Source organism: Engystomops pustulosus, chromosome 3 (genome assembly GCF_040894005.1).
Source record: "Engystomops pustulosus chromosome 3, aEngPut4.maternal, whole genome shotgun sequence".
NCBI classification, from domain to species: Eukaryota; Metazoa; Chordata; class Amphibia; order Anura; family Leptodactylidae; genus Engystomops; species Engystomops pustulosus.
The window spans coordinates 185,419,209-185,445,125 of record NC_092413.1 but is presented as its reverse complement, the minus strand read 5'-3'; the positions used below and the strand labels follow the sequence as shown (position 1 = coordinate 185,445,125).

At 39.7% G+C, this 25,917-nt stretch overlaps 2 protein-coding genes across 3 annotated transcripts in view; one reads left to right on the top strand and one right to left on the bottom strand.

The window, feature by feature from the left end:
• The first annotated feature begins 96 nt into the window (after positions 1 to 96).
• On the top strand, positions 97 to 2,103 carry DUSP28 (dual specificity phosphatase 28). Its single transcript, XM_072139605.1, has 2 exons — positions 97 to 681; positions 1,349 to 2,103. Exons 1-2 carry the CDS (start codon positions 324 to 326, stop codon positions 1,438 to 1,440), a joined length of 450 nt encoding a protein of 149 aa, XP_071995706.1. The 5' UTR covers positions 97 to 323; the 3' UTR covers positions 1,441 to 2,103.
• Positions 2,104 to 3,151: 1,048 nt separating this feature from the next.
• Positions 3,152 to 25,917, bottom strand: part of LOC140122441 (claudin-10-like) — a 43,449-nt gene continuing 20,683 nt past the window's right edge. Inside the window, exons 1-5 of one of the 2 annotated variants that reach the window (XM_072143311.1) lie at positions 21,123 to 21,466; positions 12,086 to 12,250; positions 9,400 to 9,481; positions 8,399 to 8,512; positions 3,152 to 3,497 (exon numbers count right to left, since the gene is read on the bottom strand). In XM_072143311.1, coding sequence (XP_071999412.1) covers positions 3,401 to 3,497; positions 8,399 to 8,512; positions 9,400 to 9,481; positions 12,086 to 12,250; positions 21,123 to 21,339 — 675 coding nt within the window. In that variant the 5' untranslated portion in view covers positions 21,340 to 21,466 and the 3' untranslated portion in view covers positions 3,152 to 3,400. Of the gene's footprint in view, positions 3,498 to 8,398; positions 8,513 to 9,399; positions 9,482 to 12,085; positions 12,251 to 21,122; positions 21,467 to 25,917 lie in introns of those variants that run through there. The other variant, XM_072143310.1, reaches the window with a different exon arrangement.

Here is a 25,917-nt window from a genome sequence, read left to right as displayed (position 1 = left end):
AATCACAAATATATTCATTCCCTTTATAATTACCTATATACTTATATATGTTTATGTGATTGGTTGCAAACCCAATTTTCTTGTGTGCAGACTTCTAGAGTTTCCCAATGAAGTGATGTTCTTCTCTCTATGTTTAACTGTCAGGCTCCTTCTGCATAGCGGAGTGCACTTGTCAGAGGTCAGGATCTTAAAATATCCCCTATGAGGCTCGGGAAGGAGATCGCTGGAGTCAGTGGTGCGTTTACAAGACCAAGAATTTTTCATGAGTATAACATCAAGATTTTTTTATATTTTTATCAGTATTATTATAATTTTTTTTTGTAATGCCAGAAGACATGTCAGAGCTGTATAAAGTGACAGAGTCCCTAATGATCAGCAATGTGAGAGCAGCCTGCAAGAAGGATCTCCTCATGGAAGAAGGGGTGACTTGTTGTATTAACGTCTCCAGGAGACAGCCATTCCCAGACCTCCATCTCCGTACACTCCGTATCCCCGTGTTCGATCATCCGCTGCAGAACCTCTCAGATTACTTTGACCAGTGTGTGGAGCTGATAGACAGCACTATAAAAAGTGGCGGGAAGTGTCTGGTCTACTGCAAACATGGGCGAAGCCGATCTGCCACTATCTGTATTGCCTACCTGATAAAACATAGGAATATGTCACTCAAGGACGCCTTCCAGGGACAGTAATCTCATGACTATCTGTGAAGAGACAAGAGTCCATTTCATGGCTGTAACTGAACGACGCGGTTGCATCATCCAACATCAAGTTGAGCTATTCTACGGAGATAAGTTGTAACAGTTGTAGCATTGACTTCTCATTTTATATAATTACTATTTGTAAAAACAATGTTTAGCATTTAAAAAAGACTTAAGGTAGTGGGCAGCCCCAGGAACTGTAGCTAAACCCCCCCCACGTCAACCTGATATTGATGGTCATTAATTTCTTAAATGTGGAAAGCCCCTTTAAGAAATATTTACCTTGTAAAATGAATGACATTACAGTTTGAAGGTATTTCTTTTACAATCTAAGGGCACATTCACACAGCTGTATGGTGGAGGTATATACGACCGCCATATATACGCCCCCCATAGACGGCAATGGGCCACGGCGACGTACGGGAGAGGTACGATGCAGCACACGTGCGGCACCATAGCCGGGAGAAAAATAGGACATGTCCTACCTTTCCTCGGAATACGGCACTGTGTGCCATATATCACTATGGAGAGGGACGGGGGTGAGCAGCTCCTCCTCTCACCGGCACCGATGTGTGCCCGCCATGCTACGTGTGAATTCACATCGTGTTAATGTAGCCTTATGTAAATATGCTATGTTTTTCCCTTGCAGATGGTGAAAGCAGTACGACCATCAATTGAACCCAATGAAGGGTTTTGGTCCCAGTTGGAATCATATGAAAAATCTTTGCAGCTGAATCATTGAGAGCACCAATTGTTTTTCATCATGACCTGGAATTAACCAATAATACTAACCTTTGGAGAAGGTTTGCTGGGAAAAATTTTTGGAAATAAGTACATCAAAGAACATCATGGAATCTAACCAGATATCAAAAAGTTCTTAGAAAATTGTCTTTCAAACAAAGTTGGAACTCCAGTATGTGAAAGTGGACCATGCGGGGGAGCAGGATTGCATTTTCATATAACTTTAAGCTACTGGACCCTAATACAAAATCAGCAACCAGTCCTTCACTTACCCTGTGCTGTTAATAATGCAAATTTCTTCCCATGTGGCACAATTACCTTCAGGCCATCTTAGGTACCGAAACCAAAGTGCAACTTCTACTAAACTACCGCTATAATGATGCTTCTTGCTATTTGCCTATTGTTGTACCAATGGTCCCTTTAAAACAAGGAGAACTTCAAATGGTATGTGCTGATACAGGTTTTGTATGTAGAATCTGACATTATACCTCTGGGTCCATGCTTAAAGGGGATTCCTACGAAGACAAGTTAAGCCCTATACACAGGATGAGTGGGCACTGAGACCCCCGCAGATCGCGAAAACGAGGGGTCCGACGGACCGGTCGCCGTTCCTCAGACTAATGGAGCAGACGGCTGCGCATGACCATTCTGCTCCATTAATCTCTATGGAGCTGACGGAAATTGACGGGTGCCGTGCTCACCGATCTCCATCAGCTCCGTAAAGATTAATGGAGCAGAACGGTCATGCGCAGCCGTCTGCTCCATTACTCTTATGGAGCGTCGAGGGGTCGGCACTGAAACCCTCACTGATCAGCAAGTTAGGCCCTATCCTGTCGATAGGGCTTAACTTGCCATAGTGGTGGTGCCCTTTTTTTGACTTTCCATTGCTCCAAATGAACATAGGACAATGCAAAGTCACTTAGACATAGACCTAGCTTGCACCAAATTCATAAAAAGGAAATCTACAACTAAAGTTAAGCTAAATTAAACAGCTCTGAGCCCTTTTTTTTATGCCTTTCGCGTGACGTCACCTCACCTTAACCTCACGCAAGAGGCATGAATTCAGACGAGTGCTGGGTTCAAGGTAAAGAGGAGTATAGGTGAGTATCTGTAGTTTAATTTAGCTTAACTTTAGTGGTAGATTTCCTTTTTGTTGTCAAATTGCTGAACAGCTTCTAGATGATGTTTCTTTCATGGCCCAGTGCGGTGGCATCATCCAGAAAATCAACTTTGAAGTGAGATGTAAATTGGTTTTATGAAGTCAAGGAGGAGGAGAGTTTAACACTGCAGTCAAGCTTTCCCTGCCCTAGAACACCTCTTCAATGTAATTACGGTTCTTTGTCCATGGACATCATTGACCAGAGCTCCTGAAGTCCAGTGCATGATGTCAATCACATGGGAGGAGGTGTTCACAGGCAGGGAAGCTTGGCGACAGTTCAACTTGCATAGCCAAGTTTTCACAACAGGGCTGACCATTTAAGCACAATTCTTGGGGCAAATTGACTTCATTCCCCTTTGGTCTATGTGCTGCGACTTTTGATGTTTTTTGCAACTTTTTGTGCAACTGTCACAAACCACCCCCATAGCATGAGAACAATGCCAGCAGATTTATGTAAGGCCAAAACCCAAAGCTCCAAAGACATAGACTGCCCCAAGGAGTCAGTCTAATGGTTTATTACCCCCATGGTTGTTAAAGGTAAAAAAAACCTCCATTATGTATCTGAATAAGAACTTTTACTGGTCCCCAAATATGAGCAATGTCATACAAATACAGAAACAGTCAACATATACAAAACAACATATGCTGGATTCTCATCACAGTGTGCCCTACTATGTCTGGGTGTACCACAGTACATAATGGGGTGCACATATAAAACAGCACATCGATCCCAATATTAAACAGATAAAGCTTCAGTATAAAATGGTGAAATGTGGCTCCTGCAGGCGGGTCCTGGTTCTGACTAGACGTAAGCTCGGGAAGTTGAAGTACTTTCTCTCATCTCTTTGAATTGTTTGAAATCATCATCTGGTGACTTGTTGTAGTTGTATGTATAGCCACTGCAAGATAGAATAAAAGCATCCATGTGCTATCAGGGTGTACAGATACATCTGTAAGATATACATGGCCATGATACAGTAGGTTCCTTACTGAGCCTCCATATGTGTCCGACTTGATACTAATGTGCCATGCCATCTGTATAGTCCAATGAAGAAAGGATTCCAGCGCAAAACTCTTCTCCGGTTAAAAACTTGCTTTTATTGGTGCATCAGTACATCGGGTATATTCACAGTGAAGGTAAAACGATCAACGCGTTTCGGCTATACAGCCTAAGGCTGCATTCACACTACCGCAAGGGGGACGTATATACGGCCGACGTATATACGGCCGATATACGTCCCCCATAGACGGCAATGGGCGCACGGCGCCCTACGGGAGCGGTACGGTGCAGCACACGTGCGGCACCGTACTGCTCCGTGCCCCGTGAAAAAATAGGACATGTCCTATTTTTTCAGGGCATACGGCGCCGTGCGCCATATATCCCTATGGAGAGGGGCGGGGGTGAGCAGCGCTCTCCCCCTCCTCCTCTCCCCACGCGCTGCCGTGTGCCCGCCGTGCTACGGTACGGCGGGCACCGGTCGTGTGAATCCAGCCTTAGTCATGATCTAATTAAACAGGTAAAATTTAACCCTTTATATAAAACTGACAAAGACGGTCACATGACCGGGTTTGTGGAACAAAGAGGGAGGGGAAAAGAAATTTAACCCTTCTCCAAAGAAGAGACATACTGCAAATGCCTAGCCTGGTAAATCACGTAAAGGCAAAAAATACAAACGAGGAAACAAATAAATAACAAAATACACATTGGAACTACACGTTTACTTTCAGTAAATAGTTATCAGATCGTGTCTGTGGTTCATCCCTTTTGGCTGTCTAGTGTCTAGGACGAAAATCCAATAGGATTCTCTATTTAAAAGCTTTTTTTGCAGGTCTCCGCCTCTGGCGGGTTTGGAGACCTTTTCAATACCTGTCCATTTGAGACTAGAAGTGTCTCCTTTATGAACATCTCTGAAGTGTTTAGTGAGGGAAGAAACATTGAATGAATTGTTTGTTACATCTGAAATATGTCGTCTTATTCGAACTTTAGCCGGACAAGTGGTACATCCTACATATTGTATTTTACAAGTGATGCAGGATGCCAAGTAGATGATATTGGAGGTGTTGCAGTTAATATATGATTTTATGGGGTATGTGTATAAGGTTCTGTATGAAATAAATGAATCCCCTCTCGTAATGAATTCACATGCTTTGCAACGTTTATGCCCACACTTGTGGCATCCTGGGTGATCTAACCAGGTTCTTCTATCTTCCTCCAGTTTTTCGCTGGTGAATAGGCTGGGGGACAGAATGGAGCCTATAGTCTTTCCCTTTTTCGCTACAAATCTAACTCCCCGGCTAATAGTATCATGATGGTCCTTGTCACAAAGCAGTACAGGTAAGTATTTTTTGATGATTTGTTTGATCTTATGAAATTGATTGCTATATTGTGTGGAAAAAGTAACTTGTTGTAGTTTGGTATTATGTATAGGGTTATCATGCTTTTTGTTTAAAAGTTGTGGTCTGGATTTTTTCTTTACCCTATTAAGAGATGTTGTAATAAGGTAATTGCTATATCCTCTCTCCTTTAATCTCTCTACAACAAGGGCTGCTTCCATAGTGAAAATATCTTCATTGGAACAGTTTTTAGAGGAAGGCTTTCAGATGGGAGCAATTACTATGAAACTTAGGGACTCTTTTTGTACGGAACATCCAATAATCCCTATTTTTCACTCCTTCCCAAAAATACATAAGGGCTGCTTCCCCCCTCCCTTACGCCCCATTGTAGCGGGAATAGGTTCTTTAGGGGAAAAACTAGGAGAGTGGCTAGACTCATACTTACAGCCTTTGACAAAAATCACTCCCAGCTTCCTTAGAGACACACCCCACCTTCTGCAAATCCTCAACAATATGAGTAATTTAGAGGGATGTAGTCTAGCTACCAGTGATGTTGTGGCCCTATATCCCTCTATACCCCACCACCTCAGTATCAGGGTACTAGAAAAGCACTTAGAAATATACAGTACCTACAGTACACCACTGAAGACATTCATCATCATGGTCACTGTATTTCTTCTTAGCAACAATTATTTTTTATTTGATGGTGAGTTTTATTTGCAAGTGAGGGGGGCCCCTATGGGAGCCAGATTTTCCCCCTCACTTGCAAATATCTATATGATAACCTGGGAAGAATGTTTTGTGTTTTCCGCATCTAATCCTTATGAAGATAACATTAGATGGATGGGAAGATTTATAGACGACCTCATATGGTTATGGCAGGGTTCCCCAGAAACATTTCGAGATATGCTATCTTGGATCAATACAAATGACATGAATTTAAAATTTACTTTTGACATTGGGAATCCCTGCATCACTTTTCTTGATGTGAGATTGCATATAGACGAGGGCAACATTGTAGTTTCACCATTCAGAAAACCCACAGCAGGTAACTCGATTTTACTATCTTCATCCTGTCACCCCAAACACGTTACCAATAACATCCCATATGGTGAATTTATTAGACTCAAAAGAAACTGTTCCAATGAAGATATTTTCACTATGGAAGCAGCCCTTGTTGTAGAGAGATTAAAGGAGAGAGGATATAGCAATTACCTTATTACAACATCTCTTAATAGGGTAAAGAAAAAATCCAGACCACAACTTTTAAACAAAAAGCATGATAACCCTATACATAATACCAAACTACAACAAGTTACTTTTTCCACACAATATAGCAATCAATTTCATAAGATCAAACAAATCATCAAAAAATACTTACCTGTACTGCTTTGTGACAAGGACCATCATGATACTATTAGCCGGGGAGTTAGATTTGTAGCGAAAAAGGGAAAGACTATAGGCTCCATTCTGTCCCCCAGCCTATTCACCAGCGAAAAACTGGAGGAAGATAGAAGAACCTGGTTAGATCACCCAGGATGCCACAAGTGTGGGCATAAACGTTGCAAAGCATGTGAATTCATTACGAGAGGGGATTCATTTATTTCATACAGAACCTTATACACATACCCCATAAAATCATATATTAACTGCAACACCTCCAATATCATCTACTTGGCATCCTGCATCACTTGTAAAATACAATATGTAGGATGTACCACTTGTCCGGCTCAAGTTCGAATAAGACGACATATTTCAGATGTAACAAACAATTCATTCAATGTTTCTTCCCTCACTAAACACTTCAGAGATGTTCATAAAGGAGACACTTCTAGTCTCAAATGGACAGGTATTGAAAAGGTCTCCAAACCCGCCAGAGGCGGAGACTTGCAAAAAAAGCTTTTAAATAGAGAATCCTATTGGATTTTCGTCCTAGACACTAGACAGCCAAAAGGGATGAACCACAGACACGATCTGATAACTATTTACTGAAAGTAAACGTGTAGTTCCAATGTGTATTTTGTTATTTATTTGTTTCCTCGTTTGTATTTTTTGCCTTTACGTGATTTACCAGGCTAGGCATTTGCAGTATGTCTCTTCTTTGGAGAAGGGTTAAATTTCTTTTCCCCTCCCTCTTTGTTCCACAAACCCGGTCATGTGACCGTCTTTGTCAGTTTTATATAAAGGGTTAAATTTTACCTGTTTAATTAGATCATGACTAAGGCTGTATAGCCGAAACGCGTTGTTCGTTTTACCTTCACTGTGAATATACCCGATGTACTGATGCACCAATAAAAGCAAGTTTTTAACCGGAGAAGAGTTTTGCGCTGGAATCCTTTCTTCATTGGACTGCTCTTTGCCCCTGCCTTGGGCGTTTCCGTGACTGCAACTCACCGGTCTGTGTAAAGGGAGTTAGTAGAGCTGATTTGGACTTTTTTACTATGCCATCTGTATAACCATAAGAATTACTTAGGGACGGTCTGCTAATATTCAACTACAGACATATAAAGCTCCAACTACTCAAGGAAATATTGTGTCAATTTTTTTTACACAGTGCCTTTTGTTACATTCAAGTCATGTGACCAGAGTGACATTATTGCAGGTCCTTTAGCCTTCTAACAATAGAAAACTGTACACCATGTATGTGATCACATAAAATCACAGTAGCCTCCATGGAGGATGGAAAGGAGTAGAAGTCCATGGAAGCTACTGTGACTTCATGTAATCACATACATACATTCATACATTCGTTTGCTAATGTTTGGAGGCTAAAGGACCTGAGATGATGTCGCTCTGGTCACGTGACATAAACTGCTGAATAGTAAGGAGGCATAAGGCATGGGGAGGAGTAGATGGGAGAGGCTGGTTGAACAGGACAGGTCCCCTCTGATGCCAGGTAATATGAGATAAAGATGATTTATGTGGATGAGGTGACAGGTTTTCTTTAAGCTTCTTGTGCTCTTGTTTTTAAGAAAAAAAGGCTTTAAAATTGTGCAAATGAAGCTGAGGGGTTCTAGGCTCCTCTAACACCTTATTTGCATACTTTTAAGAGAATTTTTTTGTAAAAACCAGGGAAGGGTGGATCCTGCCAGAGGAGGCACACACCAATAAGTAAGTGTGTTTGGTTTACAATCCATCATCCTGTTGGTTGATGTCCTTTAACTCTGCACTCGGTGCTAAATGTAAAAGTAATACAGGAAGCTGTTAGCTCCCCTCATGAGCCTCTGCGCATTGCCATAAGTATGTGTCTCTCTTTAGCGGGCACACGAGGTGGGAAGTATGCACAAAGATACCATCATAACACTTTGATTCATATGATTTTTTTAAAAAAATCCATAATTTAAATACGTGTAAAAAGATTGATTCTAAAGGAAAGTTATGCAGTGTGTACATTACTGCCAAAAAATACTGCCTGAAAAAAGTTCAACATGATATATAGATATACGCTTATATTAATTAAACTTACCCTTTTTTACCAGTCTTTTTCTTTTTCTTGAACGAACAGCACAAAAGAGAACCACCAATAATAGCTAGAACAGATCCAGCCCATCCAATGTAAAGTGCAGATCCGAGTTCATACCTAAAATATGGTACAGTATTAATATAACTATGTCTGTCTGTCTGTGTCTGTCTGTCTTTGTCTGTCTGTCTACTGTATATACTCGAGTATAAGCCCTCTCTGCGTATACTTGGGTATATAACACAGCGTAAACTGAGTACTCACCTTTCCGATGCATCCGTCGGGTCTTTTTCTTACTTCATGTGTCCGTGCACACAAACTATGATGTCAGCTGCTGCGCCAGTTTTCTGTAGGACTTTGCCTGTTATTTGTACTGCAAACTGCTTGCACATGTATTTAAGAAGTGTCAGCGCCACATTTGTGTTGCATGTGACTCATTTGTGTCATGGATGCACTATACCCGTCGCGACACAAATTTCTGCACATAAACGGCCGTTCCAGTGCACCGTCGGATTGTGCCACACATTTAACATGCAGAGTCCGAGAGAGGTGTTTTGCACGCCCTATGTTAAAGGTGCAACAAAAACTAGTTGGTTCACTCTGTTGGAGCAGTGCAGGGGGTGCCAGATTCATGCAGAACATGCGCCACAATTCATGGATCTGGCGCACCCTGCACACTACACAGGCAAACTGCACATAGTGAAATTTGCCCTGTTTTTGATAAATGTGGGCCATTGTTGTTTTCCATTACACTACTACCATATGTGTATACCAAACACATAGCTTATGAGTCTTGTGTATTTAGGAGGAGAGCCCTGCCCCAGTGGAGGCTGCTATATATACCTGCATACACATGCATTTGACTTACAAGGGGACTGGCGTTACATAGGACAGAATATTGAGCAGACACCATAAAAATAAGTATTGATAAATAAATCCATGTAATTGTGATGCAATACTAAATAACATCAGTCATTTTTTATATTATTATGTAAAAATATACTCACTTTATTCCGACATATTGAGGGTTAAAAAACTGCTGAGTGATAGAGGCTGCATACCAGGAGACCGGCACTAGACAACAGACCCCTAGACAACAGAATAATAATAGATTATACAACTTCAGATTACGGCATTGTATAGTATGTTGTCATTGTGTTCACTGTATACCAGTGTATACCACTATGCCTGTCTATGTGTGATTGCTAATTAAATAGTAGTCATGGGTACACAGTCACCGAAGCCAATGTTTATATACATGAGAGAGTCAGATACATTCTACATTTCATATAATATGTTGCATCACCTTATATAACATTATCTTATAGTATATAGAAGTGGTTTGTCTTATGTGGTACTGTCCCTGTTAAAGTTTTAAATAAGTGGCCAACCCCTTTAAGGGGTTAGATCCTGATCTACGAAAAGTAGAGCACCAGAGGTAGAAGCATAAAATCCAAAAAACACAAGCTTTACAGTGCTCGGTATAAGAACGACATGACGAGTCTAGTATTGCGGCTCAGCCCCAGTAATGGATTATATTATATATAGGCTGTCTGGGGGGTAGCCTGGGGCCCAAGCCTTCTAGAGGGCCCATGGCCACCTAAGCTAGCCATGATTATATAATGTGAAGGACTTTTACCCATGAAATCCTTGTACATCTGTTCCTGCTCTCAATACACATGTACACAAGAGTCATTTCAGGACCTTTGAAGGTCCCCCAAAGGTCATAAAACCACAGACTGAAAGCAGACAGAAGGGTCACATCCTCCATTCCCCAAGAATCCTGATTCTAGTACCATATGTAGGAAGTGATTCCAGACTTATGGGGCTATATTATTCATACAACCCAGGGCCCATGGTGGTCTTAATCCACACCTGCTCAGCCCCATCCTGAATATTAGATCCTGAATGTAACGTTCTATGTGGTAACAGATACCAATTTGGAGGAATACATGCATCATTTATATGTCACTTAAACTGAAATGCTCTTTTTTTTTCTGCTCTCTTTATTATTTATCAAACATTATTCAGCTTTTTTTTGTACCTGGCACTGGCCGCATCCAGCATCTAAATCACTCAGAAAGTCAGCCATGTCTGTTCTCGCCTGCACAGTCTTATTTGTGTATAATCTGTAATTTATAGCATTGTCACAGGACTCAAGCAAAAATAAATCCTGGAGCGTTCATAAACCGAGAGCCGTTCTAGGAGCCGCACATGGGATGATGGACAGACTACAGAAAACATAAATTACTGTACACTCTCTCTACTTTTATAAGAAAGTTTTTCTGTTTGTTCCAAAGTAAACAAGAGAAAACTGAATGTTTGGTGATCCAGGGAAATTCCCCACTGTAAATATATTCCTTGACCATTCACGCTCAGTTTTACAGTAATATATTGTAACACTCCAGTAATCCAAAATATAATAACATTTTAGGTTGAAATAGTTTTTGCTGCAAATGTCTTACTTCTGGATTTTTATTTTTTTTTTATTCGGTCGTCCTTTTTGGTAGGGAGCAGGGACCGTGGTTAGTGTGGTCTCTGTAACCAAATCACACACCACCACACAAACGCTATGATCTGTAGAGAACCCAGTACAGGCAGTCCCCGGGTTACGTACAAGATAGGGTCTGGAGGTTTGTTCTTAAGTTGAATTTGTATGTAAGTCGAAACTGTATATTTTAAAATTGTAGATCCAGACAAAAAAAAATTTGGCCCCAGTGACAATTGCAATTTAAACATTTTTTGCTGTAATGGGACCAAGGATTATCAATAAAGCTTCATTACAGACACCTTACAGCTGATTATTGCAATCTGGGACTATAGTAAAGCATCCAGAGAGCTTCACCAGAGGTCAGAGGGGTCTGTCTGTAACTATGAGTTGTCTGTAAGTCGGGTGTCCTTAAGTAGGGGACCGCCTGTAATAGCTGTTGCATTACTCTGCACCGCCTCCGCAGGAGAGGTGAAGCGGTACACTGTATTTAAAGAAATGGGCTGTGTGGCATGTTTGAGAACACCCATACGGTCATCACAAACCATACAACCCATTTACCAATCATTTTACATACCATACAGTTTAAAGGGAACCTGTCATCAGGAAGGTCATTTTTTATTGGTGACAGGTTCTAATAGCACGTTGATTAAAATGCTTTTGTTGTGCTTTTGGGTAATTAAAATGAGAGTTGCTAGTAAGCTGATATAAGTGGGAGGAGGTAGCAGGAGGCTAAGGAAGGCTGAGGGAGGCGGAGGTTGATGAGTGGGGATGAAGGGTGGAGAAATTGATGAGAAGGTAACTTGTGCCACATACAAACTGCTGCTAATTTAAAAAAATATATTAAAAAGCTGTAAAATTGTTCAGATGCACGACAAACACATATTTGAAATCAACATGTCAGAGGCTATTGGAAGCTATCATGTAAATATGACCTTCCTGATGACAGGTTCCCTTTAAACTGAAGGGTGTCAACAGAATTGTCTGAATACACATACCCCAAATAAGATGCCTTTTCATGAGAATTCGATAAATATTGTATATACTGTACATGGTTAGAAAAGGGTGACAGAGGTACATACAGAAGTGTAACTAGTATAGGGTCACAGGGGATAAACAGTTAATGTGGAGTTAGCACAGCATTACAGGGTATATACAGTTGATTTGTGTTTCCAATATTGATGTGATATACTCAAATACATTACCTGCTAAAATGAAGATCAATCCCCCAGAAAGAGCTATCTTTCCTTTGGTGTGTTCACTGCTACTTCCAAATTTCGTGCACTTCAGTCCAAACAATGAGATAATACAAGCAAATAGACCCAGGATGAGAGAGATGATCATGAGGGCCCGGCATGCTTGGATATAAGCTGTGGGAGACAGACAAGGCAGTAATTCATTATTTTTATTAGATCTATTAGGGGTTAGGTAGGCAATGAATGTAGGGTCACTAGAGATTCCACTGTTAGCACCCAAAATCCCTAAAACATTTATGCTGCAGAGAGGAAGAGTAGTGGTCATCTGTATGTATGTGCACTACGACAACCCTTAGGCCTCTTGCACACTAGCGTTGCGTTTCACGTCAGGGTGCAATGCGTGAAAAACTGACGTTTTTGCTGCGTTTTTGTTTCATTTTTGTTCGCGTTTTTTTGCGTTTTCGGTGCGTTTTTCACGCGCGTTTTTTTAAGTCAATGGGACTTTTTCAAAGGGACCAAGGTTTGGGAATAAAATGTTTTATTTAATTGAAAAATAATGTCTTCTGATAAGTTGCAAACATCTGCGATCTATTCTTCACTGTTCCGCGCGCGTATATTATCTCCCGACAAGTTAGCAGATGTGAAGAACATTGAAGAATAGAATAAAACCAGTGAACACAGTGAAAACAGTGACCACAGGATCATTTAAGAGAAAAACACAGTGCAGAACACAGTGCAGAATAGATTACAGATGTTCGGCACATCTGCTTACTTGTCGGGAGATACGCGCGGAGCGGTGCGAACAAAATAGCATGTGAAGAACAATATATATGTGTGAAGAAGACATTGCAGATGTATGGAAACATCTGCAATGTGTTCTTTACACACATATATATTGTTCTTCACATGCTATTTTGTTCGCACCGCTCCGCGCTTATCTCCCGACAAGTAAGCAGATGTGCCGAACATCTGTAATCTATTCTGCACTGTGTTCTGCACTGTGTTTTTCTCTTAAATGATCCTGTGGTCACTGTTTTCACTGTGTTCACTGGTTTTATTCTATTCTTCACTGTTCTTCATTGTGTTTTTTTAATTAAATGATCGTTCGCGAGCATGGGAAATACTGTTATACTGGTCACCTAGCAACCCTTACGTTTAAAACGCATTGCACTCGCATTGCACTTGCAATGATTGCGAGTGCAATGCGTTCTTGATGCATCTCCATAGACTTGAATGGGGCGTGAAAATTGCGCGTGACTCGCAAAAATAGAGCATGCTGCGATTTTGACGCGCGTGCAAACGAACGCAAGCACGCGCGTTGAAAACCACGCAAATGGAGAAAGACCCATTGAATACAATGGGACAGAGTGCAATGCGAGTTCTGAGCGTCAAATGCACGCGCAGAACTCGCGCGTGAAAAACGCCAGTGGAGAAGGGGCCTTAATGGGGGCAATTTATCATGCATTGCAGACCAAAACACCAGCAAGGCAGACAAAAGTCCCCATTTATTGCCCACGCCATGTAAAATGTTGCTTTTTGTTGTTTTTTTATCCATATTTCAAAATTTGATGTATGTTGTTACTCCTATGATGAGTGCTGTGTAACTAGTTTTGTATTTTTGATTGCTACTTTCCAAAGTGGGCCAAGTGCTATAGGGATCAAGTCCCATCACATTTACTAGTAAAGTATCCTTTGAAATTTGGCACATCTCGTAAGACCGTAGATGTAGTTTGAGCTCATTTGAAAACTTTCTTGTTTACATCATAAAACCCCATTCACACTCAGTCTTGTGTAAATCTGAGAGAGGTGGATATATGTGCATCTTGTCTAGTAGCAGCACAAATCTCTCTTGTTTCAGTAGTTTGCTCCAGTAATAAAATGTATCCGTCTGGAGTCAAGGATGTTGAGCTCCAAGGATTTTCTAGATCCAAAACATTGCATCTGCCTCTCCGCTTGAAGAATTGTCAGGTCTGTGCAGGTTTTCAGTCTCCACTAAATGTAAACGAGAACGTTCCTGACTGGCAAAAAAAAAAAGAACGTAACACAAACTGAATAAGAAGAAAAATATTGAAGGGAATGTGCCATCATTGTTGGCTTAATTAAGTTATTTATGCTTATTTTTTGTTGTAATTGTAACCCATTAACAAAGATCAATACAGGTTTTTACGGGGGGGGGGGGGGGGGGGGAGGCTCCTTAGGCTAGGCTGCCGTTTTTCTTTGGAGGCCTAACCTAAGAGTTTCATGGATCTCCTGTGTAGGACAGAGCTAATGTTCTGCTGTCTTTATGCACCTGTTCTAATAGTCTGGTTCAGAAGGAAAACCGATACTGACTGTTTAATCGGGTAGAGCCCACAATTAATTGGCTCCCTCTCTCATCCTATTAGATCCCGCAATGCTATTGTTGGTTATAAATCATTTCTATGGCACCTGGAGGCCTTGCCAAGTAATGCAAAAAATCCCAGTTTCCATATACAAAATAAATTTTTTTAATTTAAGAAATTAAAGGAAGTAAAGAAAGTAAAAAAATAAACATAACACTACATATGTAACAACATGGAAAAATCCAGTGGTCCAGTACAGTAAACAACATTAAAAAAATGTGCACAAATTGCTAATTTTTGTGTATCCACCTCAAGCTAAATAAAAGGTGATACTCAAATTTAGATAATATTAACCTAATGTAATTCAACAAAAAAATAAGCCCTCACTTAGGTCAGTCAGGGGAAAAGTAAAAATGTTATGGGTCTTGGTAGGGTATGTCACAGAAACAAATGTTCCTTTATTTAAAAAGGGATTTTTGCATGGTTGAACCTGTATCAAACCAAAAAATATAGATATGTTGTTATTTGTTGCACAACATTTATCACGTAAAAGGCCAATGTATTTTTCTTATTTCTCCCAAATTGTATCAATAAGTTTGATGTACCCTACAATGGGGACGTTAAAAACAGCAAAAGAATAAATGCTAATGTGGCCACAATGATGGTAATATTAATAATGTATCACTCTTGGCATGTGACAATTTTTGTTTTTATTCTAAAATATTGCAGTTTTTGATTTGCCTTCTAAAACTAATAATGGACTGTCACATGTTTTTGTTGTGATCATTTCTCAGCCATCATAACAGGTAGGATTACAATAGAAAAAAACACTTGTATGCAGATAACACAGAGTCAACCACTGATAATAGGTGAAGCTCAGAGCTCACCTCTTCTTCTTCCTTGCACAATGGCCTCTCATTGGTTGGATTAGGATATTTGAATCCTTACCCATTGAATATCGATGACCTATACTAAAGATCTATAACTATGAGGTCTCCTTTAAACATATCAAGTATCCATATTTTATTATACCTGGTAGACGTTTTAAGAGATTTACACCTCAGTGCATCTTGGCTTTCCTTACACCAGAAATAGAATATATACCAAGTGTAGATTTGATTAAAGGGAACCTGTCATCAGAAATTGACTTAATAAACCACTAACAGTAGGTTGCAAAGCAGATGAACCCCTTTCAGATTGTGTTTCTTTCATGACCCAGCATGGTGGCATCATCCAGAAAATCTACTTTGAAGTGAGATGTAAACTGGTTGTATAAAGTCAAGGAGGCAGAGATTTAACACTGAAGTCAAGCTCTCTCTTCCTCAGAAAGCCGCCTTCACTGTAATTGATGGCCCAGCATCCAGAGACATCACCAAACAGATCTCCTGAAGTCCGATGCACGATGTCAATCACAGAGGAGGAGGTGTTCAAAGTTTAACTCTCCATCTCCCTGACATTACACAACCAATTTACATCTAATTTCAAAGTTGATTTTCTGGATGATGCCACCACACTGGGCCATTAAAGAAACAAAAACTAGAAGGTGTTAGTCTGCCTGAGAATATACTAGTAGTGGTTTTTTAGATAAATTGCTGATGACAGGTTCCCTTTAAATATTTGTCTGCCAATGTCTGCCATAAGCAGTGGTTAATGCGCATTCTAAATTCTGTCAATTTTATAAAGAGCTAACATTTCAAAAATTATTGCACTAATATAAAGTATGGACCATATTAATTCTATACCATAAAGCTAGAACAGAAGAGTTGACACATTCCTCAAACAGTTATCTCCACTTAAGGCTCTCAGACTATGGTGACACAAAAACAAATGATAAGTATTACATTTTTTTTTTGTTGTCAAAAAGGAAAACTTTATAGATTTTGATCACCATAAATCACCCTGCTGATCCACAGATTTAAGGTTGTGTATTTTTTCATACACTAAAAGAATTGCAGTCTCTTATGTATTGTCCCCACAACAGTTTATCAAAACTTTATCAAAGTCTACTGGAGTAGCACATGTAAAATTACAAAAGGTGCAGGCTTCTAGACGGATGGCTGGGCCGTACCATACAAATAACAACAAAATCAGAGAAGCTAAATTTATTCCACCAAAAGTTTTACACTGCAACGTTTCTCTCTCACAAGGAAGGCTTGAAAATGTCAGAGTAAGAAACTAATATTTAGTTTTAAAAGCTCAATAATAATACAAATAAAAAAATACTGTCTAGTCTAAGGTTACTCAATCATTTCTTTGGTTTTGGCCCAGTCATATCTGTACCAAGGGTGTATGTGATGCTCTTCACTAAAGAAGAATGTAGCAGAACCGAAATACTGAGGGTGAATAGAAGGTCTCCCATTTACTATAGGTTTCCTTGTACAGAAGCGTGCCTTTTTACATAATTTGTCTATTTATATGGAAAAAAATGTAAGTTCACACTGCCGTTCAAACCTCTGTTATAAAAAGGTAAAGAACGAAGGTTTAACGTATCAATTAAAAATCCCATTGACATCACTGTAAATTTTATGTAATCTGTTATGGACAGTTTGGCAGGTATCCATTATGCATGCACTTCTATTTTTCAAACAGAGAAAAGGTACTGCAGCCTCCATCATTTTTTCCGCCCAAAAAACACATGCATAATGGATAGCTGCCAAACTGAACATAACCGATTACACACAATTTACATTGATGTCAAAAGGATTTTTAATTAATACTTTAATCCTATATTCTTTACTTTTTGAAGTTTTTTTTTTTTTGGTTTGAACGTTCGTGTGAATTTAGCCTAAGGCCCGTTTCACACTTGCGAGTGTGATGCGATGAACTCGCATCACACTCGCAACGCATGCTGCCGGGAACGCATGGCCCGAGCGCTGCACACCGGGAGTGAACTGACGTGCTGAGTTCACTCCCGGTGTGCAGCGTTCGGTCCGTGCGTTCCCGGCAGCATGCGTTGCGAGTGTGATGCGAGTTCATCGCATCACACTTGCAAGTGTGGAACGGGCCTTAGGCTGCTATTCCATTTTTCCAGCTTAAATAGCAGAAGGGCATTGTGAAAGCTGATGAAAGCATTTATGAACATATAGTAGGATATGCAAAGATTTTGGCAAAAGTGTCAAACTGGGATTTATCAACACATTTCCTGGTTTCTTCAACAACTTTGAGACTTTTTGCCTCTTTTGAGATACATCACTTAGATACCTGTCCCCCTCATGTCTTTTGACAGAGCCCTTACCTTTTACTAATTAGCCCCTGCCTAAGGCACAAAAGTATCTAAAATGCCTATGTAGGCCAGATGTTTTTGGCAAATTCTGTCAGAATTTTAGTGCATTTCCATTTATAAATCATCCATAATATTCTAAATATGTGTAAAGATATAGTAATATATTCCAGCTATGTGCATTAATGCACCCTATCATATTTGCCTTATGTTAAAGTGAATACCGACCATAACCACGAACACTATAGTACATGGCAGGGCACCTTTTTAGCAACCCACAATGCAACTGCACTAACCAAAAGTACCATGTTAATGGCTAACAAAATACCTCATGTATCTCACCAGTACCAGGCTCATAGTCATGAGACCCAGTAATATTTTGTAATACTATTAGAAGCCATGGAAAGATCGCAATTTCCTCTTCCCCAGTAGAACATAAAAGGTAATAAAAGATTTTGTCAGCAAAAAGTTTAACCAAACAAAATAAATAAATAAATCCTATTGAATTTTTACAGATTTTTTTAAAATAACCCCCACATCAGTGCAATTATAATGACTCATAACAGGATTAATATATATATATATTGCATAACACATTAATGATTTACACAATGGCACAACAGAGAAGTGATGCAATATTTATTATAGGGGATCAGACCACCCAGGGTTCAAACACTGTAGGGGGCCTAAAAGTAAAGCAAAAATGATTACAAATCACCCCTTTTCTATTTACACGTATAAATAAAACATTTTAGGTTTCCCACATCCAAAATTGCCCAATGTACTGTATTAAAATATATAACAAAAGGAATTCCCCAATGATTAAAGCTGTAGTGGAAAAAAATTCACAAAAAGTAATCAAATCATCAAGTATTTCCCAAATTAGCACAAATTAAAACAATAGATCACCTCAGAAAAAAATGGCAATATACAAGACATTTTAAATTTCTTTAATTTATTTCATAATAGAAAAACATTTTATATGTGGTATCCACATCATTGACTATAGAATAAAGGTAATACAGGTGGTCCCCTACTTAAGAACACCTGACTTACATACGACCCCTAGTTACAAACAGACCTCTGAATTTTGGTAATTTACTGTACTTTAGTCCTAAGCTACAATAAACAGCTGTAACCGTTATCACAGGCGTCTGTAATCAAGATTTATAGTTAATTCTGGTTCTTATGACAATCCAACATTTTTAAAATCCAATTGTCACAGATACCAAAAAAAGTTTGACTGGGGTTACAATAATAAAGTATACAGGTCTGACTTACATACAAACTCAACTTAAGAACAAACCTACAGAACCTATCCTGTATGTAACCCGGGGACTGCCTGTATGTCATTTTTAGCTCACAGTTAATGTCACAAAAATAAGAAATGCAAGACAATGGTACACCCCCCCCCTTCCCCAGGAAAACACTGCTGAAAGCAAGCCTTGGAACACCAAATCCTAGGTTGCAACCAAAAAACTTAAATTTAAAAAAAAAATTGGCAGTGGCCATTTCATTAAAGGGATATTTCATTAGTAAGCGGAGGCTGCTGGACATTTTATTAGTGCGGAGAGGCTGCTGGACATTTCACTAAAGAGAAGTGGTGGCGTTTCTTACCCGAGTCTTATATTCAAGTCAATAAGTTTTCCTTTTTTGTGATTTTAGTGATTAAATTAGGTGCCTTGGCTTATACTCAGGTATATACGATATGTATTTGGGCTGCTACGAATAGTGTTATATTGCAGGGAGCATGTGTGACCAACATCTCTATCAATTCTGTGATCTGTGGGAACCCCAAGTGAATATTGCCACTAAGCACAGTATTTAACTATTTGTCCGTGAGGGGAGGGGCATCTTTTTATAATTCACCTCAAGCAACAGAGAGGTTTACTAATTAATTTTTTATTATCATTTCAGTTTTATACTTTGTCCCATTTATCATGCAGTAAATACAGTAAATTATTCTGGGTACTTTACCTGACAGTTACAGGATTGGGTTGTGACCTCATATGACACTTCTGAACCCAAACCTCCAATCTATCGATTTTTTTTTTCCCTAATAATTTCCTTTTGGTTTACTTCACACAGTTAAATATATAATTTACAGAAACTGATATTGAACTGTACAAGGTCATTAATTCATGTGTTTTCATGAATAAAAATTCCTAATGAAATCAATATACTAAAGAAAAACAGAAAGGGCAACTCCAGTATGAACTGTGGACTATATCTTATCTGAGCGTGTCCATCCCACTGATCTGATGTATATGAAGTGGGAGGAGCTGGTAGTATATACAAGTAAGTCAGAAAGTACTGTATTGTGTAGTAAGAACTATCTACCCATGGGGCCAAACTGATAAAGGCATTGCTGCTTCTTAAAGGGGTTTTCTTAGTCATTAATAAATTATGTTTATTAATGACCGAATTAAAGGAAACCGACTATTTAGAATGGTAGGGGTAAGCTGTAAATACCGAGCACCAGCTCAGGGTGAGCTGGTGCCGGTGTTTACTTTCGTATCCCGGTTTTAACACTTTTTAAAGTTTATAGCAGAACCTTCTTCGCGCGACCGTGCGCTCGCGACGTCTCTGGCATTTCCTATGTGGGCGCGCGCACGATTGTGCGCACGCAGCGCCGGAGCAGCTACAGCTATAAACTTTTAAAAGTGTTTAAACCGCGATACAGGGGTTAATAACACTAACGAAAGTAAGCATCGGCACCAGCTCATCCTGAGCTGGTGCTCGGTATTTACAGCTTACCCCTACCATTTGAAATGGTAGGTTTCCTTTAATTATAATTATTACAAATTATGTTTAATTGTTCTTGGTGACACATTTCGAGTATCACAGTTAGGCTTCATACACACAAATATGTGTTTGCGGTGCCCAAAGGGACTGCAATCCCTTGTTTGTGACCCGGTTATCATCAGCACCACTCACACTGCCAAGGACAATAGAAGAAGACGGCCCAGGGGGCAAAATCAGGAATAGGACCTGCTTTATTATATCATATACGGGGCCAAGGAATCCACAGCAGGGTACATGAGCCTATAGAGAAAAATGGGGACATCTGCTACTTGTAAAACCCATTCGTAGGCATGAAGTCTTATATAGAAAACAGGTCATCTATCTTATTCAATGAATTTTTCAGAATCTTTCTTAATATTTGGTCATAGTTTATTTCTCAACAAACTAAGGGATGACATAAAATGGCGGCTGTAGGACTGTTGAGAACACAGAGTTCTTACGGTAATCGAAAAATATTCATTCCTGACTATATGCAACATTTCAAGTTCTATAATTTTCCTATGCAGCATTTGTATAGAGATGTTGCTATATATAGTGAATTATGCTTTTAAAAAAAATCAGCTCATAACTGTAACATCAGACACTCGTGTCAAATATACAATTTTGACCAAATGTGTTATTATAATTTGAAACATTAGAGAGATATATGTAAGGTCTACAAGCCTGTATTGATAAGGTGAGTATATGAGAGTGAACTCACAAGGTAGATTCAGCAGGGAGTCGAAGGTCTTGCAGTTGGTGACTCCAGTACTAGCCGTAGCACAGCTCTTCCATAGATTCTCATAGATGATGTTCGAGGTGATCACGCTGCCGCTTACAGTGGATGTTTTCCACCTCTCACTTGACAAGGTGACTCCGGTTACTAAACTTCCAATCAATCCCATCAAAAATCCAACCAATTGCAAAGCTTGGGACATGATGCCGAATATGGAAAAATAATCTCAAAATGAATAGTATAAGTTACGATTTTCTGAAATGAAGGAGACGACTTCCCATCACGGATATCCCTCCTAGATGAAACCACTGTACCTTTGCTCTTTGGTCTGACACTACGATGTGTGATAAGGAGTTTCATGCCCATCATTAGTGTGACACACACATTCCCACACATCCTGCATCTTATCTACCTGGAAAGTTCTCCTATAGTGAAGTTTATTGTTCTGGTAACAGTCTACAGAAGTTATTGGTTATTTATTCACTGGCTCAAGTACTGAATGAAACATTGTATACAGGTATAGCACAGGTAAGGTAATTTTCTGTGGCTGTAAACCAGTTACCAGATCTCTCCTTATTAAACTACTGAGGGTATAAAATGTGAATTCTAGAATTCTCTCTTTTATGTGTTTTACCTGTGTGACCATTTACTTATAAAAAAATCTCTTCCAAAGTCATGTGAACGTGCGCTTATAAGAGTCATATTTGCATGAGAAGAGTCAGGTTTAGAGTCTGCAGAGGAAGAGCCAGTTTATTTCATCTTCATTTCTATAGAAAACATATATATATACAGTATATATACATACAGGCGGTTAGAGACATGGGCCCAGATATATCATTGTGTCTGGAACAGTTTCTTGTCTAAGTTTGCATGAAAGAAAGTGTCTATGGAGCTAGCATATATACTTTTTATGTGTTACTATTGTGTCACGGTTGGATTTTCTCCGACACTTTTGAAAACTGTGTATCTAAAGTAGTGTGTGTGTGGTGTGTGTTCCTAGTTTACTCCACATTTATTACTACGCTTTGCCATAATTATGTTGCAACATCACGAAGCAAAGTGCACCGAGATAAAAATGTCACATCCTGAAAACAGATCAGATTAGAGCGTGCAACACTATTAATTTATGTGCCGCAAAGTGCAGATTGGTGAGGCAAACCGAATTTAAGCAGATTGCAGCAGTTTTCATATATCTGAGTCCTAGTTGGAAAAGGGAGCTGAAAATAAAGATCTGGTCTATGTACATTTCTTTAGCTGCATTTATGTAGGAACCGACAGTCTTAGGCTACATGCACACTGCCGTTACCCGCCACACCGTAGCACAGCGGGCACACGGCAGCGTGTGGGGAGAGGACCCCTGCCCCTCTCCATAGGAACATATTGGCCACGTCGTCATAATATGGGAAAAGATAGGAAATGTCCTATCTTTTCCCAGGGTATGGAGCGGTACGGTCCCATACGATGCCGTGAGCCCATAGAAGTGTTTGGTGGATGTATATCGGCCGTATATACGTCGGCCATATATACGTCCCCCATACATGTGTGTGAATGCAGCCTTAGGCTACATTCACACGAACGTATGGGGGGCGTATATACGGCCGATATACGTCCCCCATACATCGCAATGGCCTCACGGCGCCCAACGGGAGCGGTATGGTGCCGCACACGTACTACTCCGTACCCTGTAGAAAGATAGGACATGTCTAATCTTTATTCGGAATACGGCGCTGTGCACCATATATTCCTATGGAGAGGGGCGGAGGTGAGCAGCGCTCTCCCCCTCCTCCTCTCCCCCCGCACTGCCGTGTGCCCGCCGTTTATCACAGTGATAAATTTGTCGCATGCAAAAGACCAGTGTTTTCCAGCTAGGGACTGATGAATCTGAGACGCATTGTTAAATCCCACCCAATATATCAATCAATAGTTGATTAAAACAATTCAATTGGCTCATCATCTGTAAAAAAAATTCTTGTTATTGATTATTAACCCATATTCTTCACATTTAATCATTTTACTGCCACAGACTTGGGTCCAACAGAAGTCTTGATGTTGAAATTTTTTTTTATTTTTGTTGCGTGTATGAAGCCATCATTCTTCATATTTGACAGAACTTTAAGAGGTCTTGTTGGACAAGTGGTATTTATTACATACTTTACTATGGAAATACCAATTATGAATGTATTATTTATGGGTTTGTGATGTATCATTCACTGTACCTGAGCGCAAACGCTACATAAATCAAATTGTACTAAATCCTTTCCCTCTGCAGACGTTTTATGTTGTTCCATTTTTATCTTTTACTTCCTATCTTTCAAAAGCTATAACTCATTTTACATACTTTTATGAACTACAAGATCTTGTTTTTTATTTGAGACAATTATACTTACTAATGCTAAAAAAAAAAAATGAGTTGGGCCAATTGGAAAAAAATTAAAACTGTCCCATGTTATTAGTTGTTTCTGGCATTTGACATGAAATGACAAAATTACCTTTTTTCTGCCAGTCAGTACAATTAAAGGGGGTCGGACGCTTATACCAAACTTTAAATTAAATCTCCCACATCATTTTCACTGGAGGTGCTTTGTAGAAGTTAGACAACTTATATTGACATCCATTTCTTATACATAACCGTTTGCTTCTTTGTAAAGAAAATTTTAATCTTACTGTAAATTATGCTGAAAGGCTATGGGGGGAGGGGTGTTACCAGAGATAAGGGTATCAAGCCACCTGCCTCCTCTCCCCCACCCCCGATCTACTGGCTGACATCATCGGTAGGGGGCGGGGTAGGAGAGGCAGTGGGTACGTTCAGAATCACTCTAGAGAGGTGCTCACAAACTCTACCCCAGAACCATTTAGCATAATTTACAGAAGAAGCAGCCAGTGATTCTCTATAACAAAGGTATACCGACGTTAAGCTGTTTAACCTCTACAAAGTACCACCAGTAACCACCAGGTTAAAGGTTAAAGGGTGTGGTAGATTTTCATTAGCAGGGTCAGTACAACACCCCGATGGGGTCAAGTGTCCTCCGAGCAGCAGGACTCCTGTGTGTCCACCGTGGTTTGTACACCATGAAGGTTCTAGTTTCCTTTATTTGGAAATGAATTGTGATATTGTCTCATTTTTAAATTGTATTAGTAAAAAAAATTTATTTTTAATACTAGTTTCTTGGTGTCTTAGCTTTATTCCCTGTTTTGTTTAATTTTGCCTTTCTGATTCATTTGGGTGTGCTCTATTAATCCCCAATACTGTACTATACAGTTTAACTATTTATGCATGATGCTGTGTTCTTTTCTTTGGCTTGAATAATTCCTTTATTTGATGTTTATCACTGACATTAGCATTGTGGAATACCATATATACTCGAGTATAAGCCGACCCGAGTATAAGCCGAGGCCCCTAATTTTACCACAAAATACTGGGAAAACCTATTGACTCGAGTATAAGCCGAGGGTGGGAAATGCATTGGTCACAGCCTCCCCAGTATATAGCCAGCCAGGCTCTGCCCCAGTGTATATAGCCAGCCAGCCCCTGCCCCAGTGTATATAGCCTGCCAGACACTGCCCCAGTGTATATAGCCTGCCAGACCCTGCCCCAGTGTATATAGCCTGCCAGACCCTGCCCCAGTGTATATAGCCTGCCGCCGCTGCCGGACAGATCGCACAGAAGATATACAGGGGTCACCGGAAAGGTGAGTTTAGATATATTTATTTTTTTGACTCGAGTATAAGCCGAGTTTCGTTTTTTCAGCACATTTTTTGTGCTAAAAAACTAGGCTTATACTCGAGTATATAAGGTATCTAAGAAACATAAAAACTAATGGGGTAGATTTATTATCAAGGTAAAACTGGTCTAGTTGCTCATGGAAACCAATCAGAGCTCAGCTTTCATTTTATACACAGCTGTGGGAAAATGAAAGCTGAGCTCTGATTGGTTGCCATGGGCAACTAGAACAGTTCTGCTCTAAGAGACTTGTGATACATCTCCCCCTATGTGTTTTGATGCCACAAAAAATACTAATATTCTTAAAGATTCTTGCATGAAAAAACAACAAATGCCAAATGATGAAATGAGAAATAATAGAAAATGTCATCTTAACTTCCACTTAATAAGAGCCAAAAAATAATCTGGCACTCACAGCGTTATTCTCCTAACGCTAGTAGATTATTGAATTATAGAGAACCAGTTATGAAAGAGTTACCCTGCTAACTGTAGGCAATTTATGTCTGCAAGCACAATTGGCTTGTCTCTGACCCATAATCCCCTTATATCCTTCCTCAGGCCCCTTGTCAGTTGTATTGATATACAATATTTTTGACACATGAGCGCTCCAGGCTGCAGATAACAGCCAGCTGACGTTGTTGGAATTCTGTGTAGCTTTAGGCAAGTGACTGGCCTGAACATGACAGAGCAATGTACATCATAATGCTCCAATGTTCACATCAAGGGATATCACTGGCATCATTACCGTGTAATCACACACATTACTCGGGCTCTTCAGTTGCTATAATTTCTAAAATTATTAATATTTTCACAATCTTGGTATTACAATGACCATTTTATAGCAAAAGATCTATGTGCATTCATTCCTGCATATACTGGAAAGTTACTGTTCGCATTAATCTTGTGCTACATAATATCACAGTAGGTATAGACTTGCATTATGCGTTATCTCAAATATGTCATAGTCAAAGTTTTGACCTTTCTGCACTTTGTCATCACATGTATATTATCTCTACACTGTCTCATCACAATCACAATATTATCCCTACTCTGTGACAT

Bases quoted from the DNA above. Each gene is read 5' to 3' on its own strand.
- DUSP28 (XM_072139605.1), top strand. From the start codon at position 324: ATGCCAGAAGACATGTCAGAGCTGTATAAAGTGACAGAGTCCCTAATG. The intron at 682-1,348 runs GACAGTAATCTC...TTCCCTTGCAGA, and splicing joins ACTCAAGGACGCCTTCCAGG to TGGTGAAAGCAGTACGACCA.